At 39.3% G+C, this 15035-nt stretch overlaps 1 protein-coding gene across 8 annotated transcripts in view; it reads right to left on the reverse strand.

Annotated features, from left to right (window-relative positions):
* Nucleotides 1-15035, reverse strand: part of ARHGEF28 (Rho guanine nucleotide exchange factor (GEF) 28) — a 325034-nt gene that overhangs the window by 93264 nt on the left and 216735 nt on the right. For all 8 annotated transcript variants that reach the window (XM_010853539.1, XM_010853541.1, XM_010853540.1 and 5 more), the window contains 4 exons: nucleotides 12078-12355; nucleotides 8977-9184; nucleotides 5864-5975; nucleotides 2566-2608 (listed from right to left, as the gene is read on the reverse strand). In XM_010853539.1, coding sequence (XP_010851841.1) covers nucleotides 2566-2608; nucleotides 5864-5975; nucleotides 8977-9184; nucleotides 12078-12355 — 641 coding nt within the window. The remainder of the gene's footprint in view (nucleotides 1-2565; nucleotides 2609-5863; nucleotides 5976-8976; nucleotides 9185-12077; nucleotides 12356-15035) is intronic.

Here is a 15035-nt window from a genome sequence, read left to right on the forward strand (position 1 = left end):
CATAAGGGTGGAGCATCTGCATATCTGAGGTTATTGATATTTCTCCCAGCAATCTTGAGTCCAGCTTGTGCTTCATCCAGCCCAGCATTTCTCATGATGTACTCTGCATATAAGTTAAATAAGCAGGGTGACAATATACAGCCTTGACGAACTCCTTTTCCTATTTGGAACCAGTCTGTTGTTCCATGTCCAGTTCTAACTGTTGCTTCCTGACCTGCATACAGATTTCTCAAGAGGCAGGTCAGGTGGTCTGGTATTCCCATCTCTTTCAGAATTTTCCACAGTTTATTGTGATCCACACAGTCAAAGGCTTTGGCCTAGTCAATATGCTAACCTATTTGTTTTTTTCAGAACCTGGCATCTAAGTGTTTAAAAAGCTCCAGTTTTCCAAATTGAAAATTGACAGAGTTGAGACTTCAACTTTGAACACTCAGATCAGTTTTTTTTTTTTTTTTTTTAAATAAAAGGTAGTAGATCCATCAGATTTAAGATGGATGGTGGCAATAAAATAACTGAGTCATACCACATAATCCTAAGGACTTGGGATAGATGAAGTGTCTGCTCCTACAGGAATGAGCCTGCAAGGTCCAAAATGAGCCCCGCCCCCCCGGCTCCTTTTACCTGGCTGAACTCTTTTCCAGAAACTAAGTGATCAAAATAAATAAGGCAAATAAAGAAGGCAAACCCTCAAGTAAATATCTATAACATGACCAAAGCAAAGCATTAGGGTCTAGGCAGGTATCATACTGGCGTAACCAACAAGCTATCAGGAATACAGTGGGTGAGGTGAAAGATCGACTCTACTGGATACACCAGGGGATAGGGCTAAGAAAGGTGGATGCTTTCGGGATGTAGACCAGAGACAGACCAAAGAATGGGGGGCGGGGACCAGGAATGAGGAATATGAGAGAAAGAGATGATCCCTATACATTCCATCCAAGCTAACACTTTTTGTTGTTGTTCAAGCCCTTTTACTTTTTATTTTTAAATTCTAAATTCATTTATTTTTTAATTGGAGGATAATTGCCTTACAGAATTGTGTTGGTCTCTGCCAAATATCAACATGAATCAGCCATAGGTATACATGCGTCCCCTCTGTCTTGAACCTCCCTCCCCATCCCACCCCTCTAGGTTGTTAACAGAACTCTGATTTGAGTTCCCTGAGTCATACAGCAAATTCCCATTGGCAATCTATTTTACATACGATTATGTAAGTTTCCGTGTTACTCTCTCCATACATCCCACCTTCTCCTTCCTCCCTACTGCCCCATGTCCATGAGTCTGTTCTCTGCCTGTGTCTCCATTCAAGCTAACACATTTCATAAGTCAGTACTTAACTGATTCTGACATTGGCTCACTCAGTCTTAAATTCCTCTCCTGATGGAAAATATTTTTGATTTAAAAAATAAATCTTTACAATCAGTCAAATAACCCCAGCCTACTTCTTCAATTGTTAAAAAGATGGCAAGGAGAAGACTGCTAATCAAAATGATGACCAGGATGATGAACAAATTCCAGAAGTAGTCAGTAAATAATTTAAATAAGTCATAAACGTAAAGCATCTAAAACGGTGCCAGGCACATGAAAACACCCAACAACAGTCATTGCTCTCTACTGTCATCATTGTCATTGTCCTGATGCCATCCTCATTGGCCTATGCTTAAGTGGCATTCTAAGTCTGTCTCTGTTTCAAAATTTCTATTCTGGTTTCCAAAAAATAGAAAGGAACAAAAGGAGATTTCTTTTTCTTCTTCATACTTACAGTCCAAGATGTAAAGCAAAATAGTCCATTCTGATCTATATAGTAAAAGATCTCAGAGTTTGAGCATTAATAGCACCCAAATTAAAATGATTTTCTTCCTTCTCATATGGTCTCTCAAAGTCAAACATTTGTGCCATGTCTGACATAACCCCAAGGCCGTTTCACAGTGTGACTCATAACAGTTAGTTTCTCAAGACCCACAGAACACAGTGGTCCAGTTTGCTGGCTCATTGGCTGCCCAAGGTTAACTCCAAGGACAGTTTTACCTTCTAGAGGAAAGAGCAGCTTAGGGCGTACAGCTTTCAAATCCGCATATTAATCACAAAGTTGATAATGTTCAAAGCGTTTTCTGTATCATTTATTCTTTATTTCAAACATAACACTTCTAAACAAGACTCCATGATAACAGACAGCAGGGATGTTAGACACTTTCTGTAGCTGGCACCAGGGCCTGCTATCACGCAGCAGTCTTCCTGTTGTGGAGGACAGACCTTGTGAGAACCTGATGCCTTTCTAAAGCAGGTGGTCTCATACTGCTCCCCACTGTCCTGTGCTTGGAAGTGTTTGGCTTTGAAAATAACCCCAGCCTACTCTGTCCCCAGTCCTGAGCCCTGCTCATCCAGGGACTGAACGGAGCAGCGGGCACACGTACACCCACGCAGATCACAAAGGGAGCAAAGCCTCAAGCAGGCTCTTTATGCAAAATCTCTCACAAACTACTGAACAGGTACCGAAAACAATGGCTAAACATTTCCAAAGATGGATCAAACAGTGCCTCAGGAAATCTGAAAGAGTTAAAATACCTTTGTTCTCTCGGTGGCTCCGGCAAGCTGTAAGCTCTTTGCTCTACAAGACACAGAACAATAAAATGAAAACGAAGGCAGACGAATGAACAGTCATGTGTTAGTCTGAAGTGCACACAATGTACTCAACTCTACGTTATCATTATACATACCACCAGTTAACAAATAACAAGAAAACAAGTTATTCTGTGTAACTAGGGCACTGCTCCAGATATCTTTATCACTTTCCCTAATTTGGAGAAAATGGAGAGGAGGCCAAAACATGGCAACATTTAATGATTTTATGAACTAAGTTAAGGCACTGGCACCCCACTCCAGTACTCTTGCCTGGAAAATCCCATGGATGGAGGAGCCTGGTAGGCTGCAGCCCATGGGGTCGCTAAGAGTCGGACACAACTGAGCAACTTCACTTTCACTTTTCACTTTCATGCACTGGAGAAGGAAATGGCAACCCACTCCAGTGTTCTTGCCTGGAGAATCCCAGGGATGGGGGAGCCTGTTGGGCTGCCGTCTATGGGGTCGCACAGAGTCGGACACGACTGAAGCGACTTAGCAGCAGCAGCAAGCAGACTGAACAATGAAACATTAGAACACATCTTTGAAGCAGTCAAGCTTTCACACATGTGCTGTGATCATACACACACACACACACACACGTTAAAATTATTTCTTTTTCCTTAAGAGTTAATTTACTCTTCGCAGTCCTATGATTTTGACTGACCTAAATATTATCAACCCAAATGTTTGCTACCATAGAAGAATATTCATTGGAATCTTTGTACATTTAGTGTGTAACCTCAACCTAAATTGCCTGTTTGTAATTCTTACCTCTGGAGAGTATCAAACTTCATTCAACTGCCCTATTTTTAAATATACTGTCTAAAGACAAGCTTTTATTCCCAGAAAAAAAACAGGGAATTAATTTCAGTTTCTTATTCTTTCTAATTCAAATGCAAAGATTTACGGAATGTATGTAAAGCAAAAATACCCTTCCTTATTCATTAAAGAACTCATAAATCAGGGCTCTTTCCCTTACAAACTTCAATTTTTCCCTCAGTCATCTGAGATTTCAAACATCATAACTGTCAGAATTTAACAATCAGAGATACTAGAGACAAAAAGCCAAAGGTACCATTTTGCACACTGCACAGAAAACTTAAGTGTTTTCCAAATAGTTATAGCACAAAGTTAATTCGCCATCTCTAAGACTATTAGTGAAAAGGTATCCAAGCTGCCATTAAAAGGAATCCCAACCTAAGCTAAGGTCAGGGGGACCTGGAGATCCTAGACAGACTTATGGTATTAAAAAAAAAATCCAGGGCAAATTCAATCCATCGTCTACTCCTGTCCCCTCAAGGTAGTTGTATCCTTGTTTTTCTTAGTCCTTTCTCTCCATCTTTCATTCTAAAAATCAAAACTGACATTTGTATCAGTGTTGTTTTCTCTTCTTCCAAAAAGACATCCCAGGAGGAAAAAGGGAAAAAAAAATGCCTTGCAGCACTTGTTTTGTGATTTATGCATTTTGTCTAGTATATTCATTCAGCAAATACTGACTGAAGCCATTCATGAGTCACTGTTTTAGAATGGCAAGTCCAAGCACAAAGATTATGCTTTCAACATTGCTCCACACAGCATAAAAATGCAAAATAATGGCAATATAACAAAGCAAGAATAAGAAAAAAGGAAAGAAAAAAGGAGTAAAATATGTTCTATTTTAAATATTCCAAATATTGAGAATACTTAAGCACATCTCCTGCTTTCTGAGTCCTCTAAGACTCTTAAGGATAGATAATAGACCAAAAAAAGGCATTATCTGATACACTGACAAAAAATTTGTAATAATACTATATACTACAGACTGACATTAATACTTCCCAATAACACCTTTAAATGTAATTATTACGTAATACACTATGAACAGAAAGTATTAAATAATCACACTCCAGAATTCAGCTAACAATTGGGATAGTAGCTAAGAGAGACTATAAGGGCAGCTCTGAGTTGCCCACAACTATTCTACTTATTTATCTGAATTCACTTTTGAAAATTTATCAAGCTACATGCTTATAATATGTACTTCTTTCTGTAGGTATCAGTTCAGTTCAGTTCAGTTCAGTCACTCAGTCATGGCTGACTTTTTGCAACCCCATGGACTGCAGCACGCCAGGCCTCCCTGTCTATCACCAGCTCCCAGAGTTTGATCAAACTCATGTCCATCAAGTCGGTGATGCCATCCAACCATCTCATCCTCTGTCGTCCCCTTCTCCTCCCACCTTCAATCTTTCCCAGCATCAGGGTCTTTTCCAATGACTCAGTTCTTCACATCAGGTGGCCAAAGTATTAGAGTTTCAGCTTCAGGATCAGTCCTTCCAATTGAATATTAAGGACTGATTTCCTCTAGGATTGACTGGTTTGATCTCCTTTCAGTCCAAGGGACTCTCAAGAGTCTTCTCCAACACCACAGTTCAAAAGCATCAATTCTCTGTGCTGCTAAGTCACTTCAGTTGTGTCCGACTCTGTGTGACCCCACAGACGGCAGCCCACCAGGATGCCCCGTCCCTGGGATTCTCCAGGCAAGAACACTGAAGTGGATTGCCATTTCCTTCTCCAATGCATGAAAGTGAAAAGTGAAAGGGAAGTCGTTCAGTCGTGTCCGACTCTTCGCGACCCCATGGAATGCAGCCCACCAGGCTCCTCCGTCCGTGGGATTTGCCAGGCAAGAGTACTGGAGTGGGGTGCCATTGCCTTCTCCAACAATTCTCTGTAGGTATGCTGTATTCTAATTAAAATTTGATTGTATAAAAGTTTATCTATTATTGTTTACATGGGTCACAAAAAATACTGTTTGAGATATACCTATTTGTGTTTCAAGTATGTTCTTTTAACTTGCTAAAGTTCCTTATTAAATAAAGAAATGAAGATAATCTATTTTGCAATGCTTTGCCTCTGGGGAGTTGGGTTATTTCATCACTAATTTACTTAAATAAAATTCTCTAAAGTTCTCAAAATAAGGAACCTAGAATAAATTCTAGTTTACACTGCCCTTGAGGAAAACATTTTATTAAAAAAAATAAGGCAGCAGAGAGGTGTGTACATATTTGTGATTTCATCAAAATAAAATTTATGCTTTATGTGATATCCAGTGAGCTGAGGGTTTTGCTAAGAGTAGAAAACTCAATAGTGAAAATGAAATTTAGAATACTTGCCTGCTCCTCTTATATGTTTTACGTACTTTTACTAACTGAAAATCCACTCTGGAAAAGAATGCTTTCACAGCCAAATGGTAAATAATGCTTACCTTCAATTGAATTACAGACTGTAAAATCACGCATCAATCGAGTTTTTCCTAAAGAAATTTTGGGTGATGAGCAGGAATACGAACGTGAACGGATTCCAGAAAACAATGATTCCTAAAAGAAATCATAACAAAGCTTTTAAAAAAATTCCACAGAAGATTTGAAAGTATGCACTCATTATCAACGTTACTAAATCAGGACCTTTACAAAAACGATTCAACTTGAATATTTCTGATGTAATCTTATTAATGATTTGTTTCTGTTTGTCTCTCACTCACAACTCTAAAACATGCTATTGTTTTTTGAATGCTCAAATAAACTTGAGCTCCGGGAATAGTTCCTATATACTTTATACAAGTATATAGGATATACTTAGGATACAAGTATAACATTCTAACCACGTTGGTTAAAAGTGAAAAATTAAGTCACATGATTTTCTCTGCATATTCAACAAGTCTGACTTTTTTTGACCTGCGTTGTCATTTATTTTTATAATTTTAAACTGTAGCCTTTAAGCAAAATTCCGTATGAACTAAGATCTATATACATAACAATTATTAGAAGGTAAAGAAACAGTCACCTAAAATTATGTTCTTAAAAGTTCCTAATGGCTATTTCCTGAGGGTGTCCCTGGTAGCTCATATGGCAAAGAATCTGCCTACAATTCAGGAAACCAGGGTTTGATCCCTGGGTTGGGAAGATCCCCTGGAGAAGAGAATGGCGGCCCACTCCAGTATTCTTGCCTGGAGAATTCCACAGACAGAGGAGCCTGGTGGGCTACAGTCCATGAGATCACAGAGTCGGGCATGACTGAGTGACTGACACACAAAGGCTATTTGTAATATTAGCTGCAGCCTCCAAAAAAGAATGCATAGAGCATTATACAAATCCTTCTAGTCTTTGCTCATCTATCAACAGATCTTCCATCCAGTACTTCCTGGGATTTTGTTTGAATTATCACTGGTGTATATAGTTTAACTTTATCCCTTTAAGTGACCTGCTGTTTTCTTCCTGTGTGCCCAACCACCTATTATTTCTATCATTATATCGGCAACATATGTGAAAGTGTAAGAAGGCAAGATAATAAAAACATGTTTTTCCCTCATGTTCTAGAAATCGTACATGAATGTGCAACAGAATGTCACTAAAGCCATTTACGGCACCCAAACCCATCCAACAGAGGCCATGTGGACTTAGGACTGATGCCCACCTCCCATTAACATACCACTTAAGGTCAGAGGTAAAAGAAAGTGCTGCAAAATGTGTTACTAAAACAAGGCGTCAGCAACAGCCCTTTAGAAGCACTATTTTCTTTTGTTCTCCATAAGTAAAAGCACATGGTTGCCTTAGGCTCGTGCTTTAGTTGAAGAGCCTGGAGGAAAGTTGAAAATAGAAGCCTGACCTTGCTTTGAATGGCCTTGAGCCATGGCAACCATGACTTTCTTATTAGGAAAGACCCAGTGGGCCTGGCAGTCCAAAAGGCCAACCTAAGTTATACCCTAACACTGAGTTGGTCACAAAGGGCCCTAGCCAAGTGCCATCCTCTGCATTGAAGTCATGCATGGTAATCATTTTTCCTAACAATAGCAATTTGAAAATTATCCAGAATTCCTTGGCAAAAAATTATACAGGGTAATTACAAAGGCAAGGCAAGCCATAATTTATAGGATAGATTCTTCTTAAAAGTGAACAGTATAGAACTATTTCACAGAGCATTACTTTTCCTTCTAAGTAATGATGAGTTTTTCATGCTGCTGCTGCTGCTAAGTCGCAGCAGTCGTGTCCAACTCTGTGCGACCCCATAGACGGCAGCCCAACAGGCTCCCCTGTCCCTGGGATTCTCCAGGCAAGAACACTGGAGTGGGTTGCCATTTCCTTCTCCAATGCATGACAGTGAAAAGTGAAAGTGAAGTCGCTCAGTCGTGTCCAACTCTTAGCGACCCCATGGACTATAGCCTACCAGGCTCCTCCATCCATGGGATTTTCCAGGCAAGAGTACTGGAGTGGGGTGCCATTGCCTTCTCTGGAGTTTTTCATAGTTCCATTCAAATTACAAGTCTGAGAACTAGCTACATGAATAACCATATCTACTTTTTATTATCCAAAAACATCACATGATCTTTAGTTTCAGAAGATGATGACAGCTGTACAGACCTCAGAGCTGAGGGTAGAGGATTCAGGTTCTAGGGTCAGAAGGCCTAGATCTGAGTTCTGACTCTATCACCAAGCTTTGGGCAATGTGGACGTCTAATCTCTGCAGAACTTTAACAGATCAAAAATTAAAATAAAAATACCACTTTATATCCTAGGTGAGTTATGAGAAAAGTATGTGTTTTGTACATACATGAAGCATGTTTTGCATACTGTAGAGCATACTATAAAAATAAAACATAATCATAACCACCATATGTTTGAGATAAGAGATGTTAAAGCACAGCACGTATCGTTTTATAGTGTTTTACTCAAACACGTTGCATTTACAGTAGTAAACTCAATTTAAAAAGAAAACAAGTGGACAATAGAAATAAAACAGAAAACATAGGTCCAAACAGAAAAGGGCTTCCCTGTAAGACTGGAAAAGTTTAGTCATTTCAAGAAACCACAATGAAATGAGACTCCAATGTGAAAAAAGACACAAAAGCTGTCTCCTGTGGAAAAACTAACAGAGTCTATGGTATTCCAGATGAGTTCATGCAGCTCAACAAATGTTACCTCTGCCTTGGCAATATTATTTACCTCATCACTAGAACCAAGTAAAATTTTATGTGTGCAAAACAAGCTTGATCATTTAAACTCACTTCATACTACCAGCCTTTCTCCCATTGCTTAAGGGATGATGGCAGAAAACACTATAAAATGGTAACATTTTCCAAAAACATGAAAGATGATTTTCGTTGGTGGGGAATCATGAAAACAAATCAGCCATTCTACGTAGGGACTATACACATTAGAATGTGAGAGTGTGAAAAGACAGACTCGTGAAGTTCATGGGTCTTCAATTAAAAAAACATTCACATGTGTTACCATAAACATAATTTGTCTTTCAGAGATGAGCAGATTTAGACAACATACTTTCCAGGCTTTTAATAAACCAAATGAATACTAATAAGAATACCTTCAGCTGCAGGCTACTTGATAAAGAAAATGATTCCGTCCTGGAGATATTAAAATCTGGTTCAGTGTTGGTCTCAAAAGAGTCCAATTCATCCCCGCTAGCAATGCCAGTTCTCGAGGAACTCTGACACACAGGAGTGTAGCAATTGTGCGACTGCTCCGAATGGCCCTCTCCTTCACTGTCAGCATCCAAGGCATCAAGGCTGGAACTGCAGCAAAAAGCGAACAAACAGCTAAGTCATCAACTAAGACAGCCATGGCTCTCTACCTCCCTGAATTCAGAGTCTCTATTGGTGTCAGCTACAAGGGGCTCTCATTCACTACCTAACAAAATTCATACTTAAGTGATTTCTATCATTTTTTCCTCTCCCCTCATCCTGAATAGATCTTCTTAAACAAGATTTTATGGTTCCCCGAATGAACATTTAAACCTAGCAAAAGTCATTTCAAATTACTACTATCTTCATTATTTCTGTTTTTTAAATATAATTATTGGCTTTCCCTGGTGGCTCAGCTGGTAAAGAATCTGCCTGCACTGCAGGAGATCTGGGTTTGAATTTGACAAGGCCCAAATAGTTACCTTTCAAATATTAAAAACACAGACAAAACAGAGCCACTGAGCTGTTTAGTGGAGAGGGGGCAGGCTCTGGAGCAATTTACATGTGAAAAATGCAGCATGGCTTTCTTTCCTTTGCCCCTGGACAAGTCAGGAGGGCAGAAGCACACTAAGACAAGGAGAGGTGTGAAGATCTCATTCCAGAGCTGGTGACAAGAAATGGGTCAGGCATGAGTCAAGTGAGGTTCCAAACATGTCCTGTTCAATTATCAATTTTAGAGATTTAAAAAAATGATTCCTATGACAACTCCACTTCAGAAGCAGGTGGTGATGTTGCTAACCTACTGCTTTTCTTTCCTCATTTAACTTTGATAACCATAAAATTAAAAGGCAAGAATTTGACCTTGCACCTTTCCAGCTCCTTCCATTCCATCTACATTTTAAACCACTCAAGTTTTGAGGCTGAGAACTTCCACAGGCATGTTAATATATAATGTACTTTTTAAATGTAGTTTTTCTTTGAGTGTTATACTTCTGGAGCTAAAATTTTAATAACAACACAATAAATCATCTTGATTTTGAAATAGAGAGAACCAGAAACAGACTTCAAATTTGGTTATTTTCCTTGTCTCTTATATCAAAGCAGAGCCCAAAATGTCCCGTCAGTTTAATTTGCAGCCATGACCACACAAGCATCTTTAAAACTATAACTCACACAATAAAAATCTAGAGAAGATCTTTTATTATCTATCCACTAGACATCACTCTTGGTACCGTTACCTGTTAAAGGTTTCTAACCTCCAGCTGTTGTTTATCAGTGCAACCCAGGGATCAGCACCCAGTGACTTATGCTTACCCTTCCTTTTACTCCTTTCTGATTAAGTTTCTGTCGAATATTCATTCAGGTACATATTTATATATACTCATATGTGTGTTCATTTTATTGTTATTTTGATTCATAATCTTATGAGTAAAACTGGACATATAATCAGAGGTCCAAGGCTCAACTTGAAACAAACATTGCCCACACCATTGTTTCATTCGTTCCCTACAATGCCCACTCAATGTAACAATTATCTTAAATTTGGGCATTTTTCTCTTCTTCATTCTCATTTGTCACTCTCATGAAGAATCCTCTTTGTTCTCACTACCTAAGGAAAGTCATGCGTGCTTAGTCGCTCAGTTGTGCCCAACTCTGCAACCCTATGGATTGTAGCCTGCCAGGCTCCTCTCCAGGGGATCTTCCCAACCCAGGGCTCGAAACCAGGTCTCCCACATTGCAGGCAGATTCTTTACCATCTGAGCCACCCGGGAAGCCCTAGGATAAAATGAAATCAGTAAAAATGGGCCTATTCCCTAAAGAAAATAGACTAAAGGATGAATGGATAAGAAGTGAAGACAAAGACACAGGGTCTCACACACATGCACACACACATAGATATATGTACAATCATACACAATAAAATGATTGTTCTAAGGACATTTTTACATATACAAGAAATTATATGGAAGGTAACTATAAGTTACAGAGGATAAAAATAAAACAAACACCTCAATTTGCTGCTCTTTGATGACCTAGATGGGTAGGATGGTGGGGGGATGGCAAGGAGGTCCAAGAGGGAGGGGATGTGTGTACACATAACTGATTCACGTTGTGGTACAGCAGAAACTAACAACATTTCAGAAACAATTATACACCAATAAAAAATTTAAAATAGAATAAACACCCATCAACCCACTCAACTTGAAACAAACATTGGCCACACTGTTGTTTTATCCTTTCCCTACAATGCCCACTCAATGTAACAAGTATCTTAAATTTGGGGATTTTTATCCTCTTCATTCTCATTTGTTTTTCCTTATTGCTTAAGCACATTATACATGCCCTACAGTAACAGATTGTTTTTGCATTTTATAAATGTGAGATCTAACTGAAGTATTTTGTGGCTCCTTTTTTTGTTCTACTTCATGTTTCTAAGTTGCACGTGATTATGCAAGTAGACATAGTCATAGTTAATTCACTTTTACTACCGCACAGTATCCCATTATGTAACTAGAGTGTAATTTATCTTTTCATCCCCTACAATTTGGGTTATTTCCTATTGCAATAAATAGTCTTATGCATGTCTTTTAGGACACAGAAGAAACACTGCTGGGTCATAATATATATGCACATCCAACTTTACAAGAAAATGCCAAAATATTTTCCAAAGTTACTATACAACTTTCACTCATATCAACTGTATATAGGAGTTTCTATCATATGCATTTTCACCAAAATATGGTATTATTACACTTTATAAAATTTTTGCATATCTAGTAAGTATTAAATGGTATCTCATTGTGGTTTTCTTTTATTATATTTTTGTCAGCTTTCTTATGTATCTTACTTTCAAGTCATGAAATATAAGAACCTAAATGGAGGCAAATTTTGATGTAGAAATAAAAATGGTGGGGGCAATAACAATAAGAAAATAGAATTTTCCAAGTCCAGCTACAAAGTTCTTTGATTTTCTACATTTTCTCTCTAGAATGTAGTACTTTACCTTCTTTTCTTTAGACGACTTTGCTCCTTTTCAAATCCACGAAGACCAAAAGAAAGATTCAAATTGGAAGCATATGAACTAGATGATATGAAAGATGATTGGGCTTCCGTGTGTGACGTCACTTCTGGGCTCTTATTTGGTGGGTATGTGCCAGCACTGGCTTCAGTAGGAAGGCTGGGTTTGCTGCTCTCAGGCCCCAGAGAAGAATCCATAGATTCAAGACAGGTATTTGCAGGGATTTCCTCTATATTAATATAGTTAATGTCCAAATCACCAACCTGGTAGTTGAAAGAAAAATATTTGCTGAGCAAAACCAGGAAAGATTGGCAGAACAAAGAATACAGTTTTCACAATTTAAAGACCCTCCAACTTATTTATCTTTTCTGTTTTTTTTGTTGTTGTTCTTGTTTTTCTTTATGTAAGCAAAGGAATTCTTACATGATATATTTTTGTTTACTTCCTGCTCTCCCATAATACACAAAAGGAAGACGACCAAGTGTTTTATAAACTGTATTACAAAACCAGAAACTGACTATGATTTTAACATTTTATGAACCACTGACTCAAAATGAGGAGAAATGTTTTAAATACTTGAGACAAAAACTAAAGAGTAGGCATTTTAGCTTACAAAATAGTTTATAGGAACCTGGGAAACAAGTCATTGGCAGTCACATAAATCTGAGTCTCCCAAACAAAAGATCAAATAAAGCTACATAAGATGTATGGGTTTAGCATAACTAGAAGACAGAAAATGCCCCAAACTTTAAATTACCTGTAAATTCTAAACAAGAGAGTACCAGAAAAACATCAATTTCTGCTTTATTGACTATGCCAAAGCCTTTGACTGTGTGGATCACAATAAACGGTGGAAAATTCTGAAAGAGATGGGAATACCAGACCACCTGACCTGCCTCTTGAGAAACCTGTATACAGGTCAGGAAGCAACTGTTAGAACTGGACAGGGAACAACAGACTGGTTCCAAATAGGAAAAGGAGTATGTCAATGCTGAATATTGTCACCCTGCTTATTTAACTTCTATGCAGAGTACATCATGAGAAACACTGGGCTGGAGGAAGCACAAGTTGGAATCAAGATTGCCAGGAGAAATATCAATAACCTCAGATATGCAGATGACACCACCCTTATGGCAGAAAGTGAAGAGGAACTAAAAAGCCTCTTGATGAAAGTGAAAACAGAGAGTGAAAAAGTTGGCTTAAAGCTCAACATTCAGAAAACGAAGATCATGGCATCTGGTCCCATCACTTCATGGCAAATAGGTGGGGAAACAGTGGAAACAATGGCTGACTTTATTTTTCTGGGCTCCAAAATCACTGAGGATGGTGATTGCAGTCATGAAATTAAAAAGATGCTTGCTCCTTGGAAGAAAAGTTATGACCAACCTAGACAGCATATTAAAAAGCAGAGACATTACTTTGCCAACAAAGGTGAGTCTAGTCAAGGCTATGGTTTTTCCAGTGGTCATGTATGGATGTGAGAGTTGGACTGTGAAGAAAGCTGAGCGTCGAAGAATTGATGCTTTTGAACTGTGGTGCTGGAGAAGACTCTTGAGAGTCCCTTGGACTTCAAGGAGATCCAACCAGTCCATTCTAAAGGAGATCAGTCCTGGATGTTCATTGGAGGGACTGATGCTGAAGCTGAAACTCCAATACTTTGGCCACCTGATGCAGAGAGCTGACTCATTTGAAAAGACCCTGATGCTGGGAAAGATTGAGGGCAGGAGAGGAAGGGGACAACCGAGGATGAGATGCTTGGATGGCATCACTGACACAATGGACATGGTTTTGGGTGGACTCGGGGAGTTGGTGATGGACAGGGAGACGTGGCATACTGTGGTTTATGGGGTACAAAGAGTCAGACATGACTGAGCGACTGAACTGAACTGAAATACTAAACATGAAATCTCAGCCAGCAACCTGTCATACTCTTGCCGTGAGACTTTGCAGTAGGGTAAGGGCAGTCTGGAAAAATCTGCATGGGAGGGAGTCAGCAGAGGGCCAAAGACTGATCTAAAATCTGCATCAGGAAGAGAAAGTACCACCTCCACTGGATGGTGTGAAAAAACAGTCCCACTTGGGGACCTCCCTGGTGATTCAGCGGTTATGACTCCAATGCAGGGGAACACAGGTTTGATCCCCAGTCAGGAAGCTAAGATTCCCACATGCTGCTGAGCAACTGAGCCCATGCCCTGCAACTACAGTAGCCCACGTCACAACTAGAGACTCTGCGCCACAATGGGAGATCTCACTTGATCCAACTAAGACCCAAGGCAGACAAATAAATAATCTTTTTTTTTTAAGTCCCAGTGGATCAAAACACTTGCCCTAAGGAAGTGCTCAAAATTCTCCAAGCCAGGCTTCAGCAATACGTGAACCGTGAACTTCCAGAGGTTCAAACTGGTTTTAGAAAAGGCAGAGGAACCAGAGATCACATTGCCAACATCCGCTGGATCATCAAAAAAGCAAGAGAGTTCCAGAAAAACATCTATTTCTGCTTTACTGACAATGCCAAAGCCTTTGACTGTGTGGATCACAATAAACGGTGGAAAATTCTGAAAGAGATGGGAATACCAGACCACCTGACCTGCCTCTTGAGAAACCTGTATGCAGGTCAGGAAGCAACAATTAGAACTGGACAGGGAACAACAGACTGGTTCCAAATAGGAAAAGGAGTATGTCAAGGCTGTATATTGTCACCCTGATTATTTAACTTCTATGCAGAGTACATCATGAGAAACGCCGGGCTGGAAGAAGCACAAGCTGGAATCAAGATTGCCGGGAGAAATATCAATAACCTCAGATATGCAGATGACACCACCCTTATGGCAGAAAGTGAAGAGGAACTAAAAAGCCTCTTGATGAAAGTGAAAACAGAGAGTGAAAAAGTTGGCTTAAAGCTCAACATTCAGAAAACGAAGATCATGGCATCTGGTCCCATCA

The sequence above is a fragment of the Bison bison genome, unplaced genomic scaffold, assembly GCF_000754665.1.
Source record: "Bison bison bison isolate TAMUID 2011002044 unplaced genomic scaffold, Bison_UMD1.0 scf7180017864329, whole genome shotgun sequence".
NCBI classification, from domain to species: Eukaryota; Metazoa; Chordata; class Mammalia; order Artiodactyla; family Bovidae; genus Bison; species Bison bison.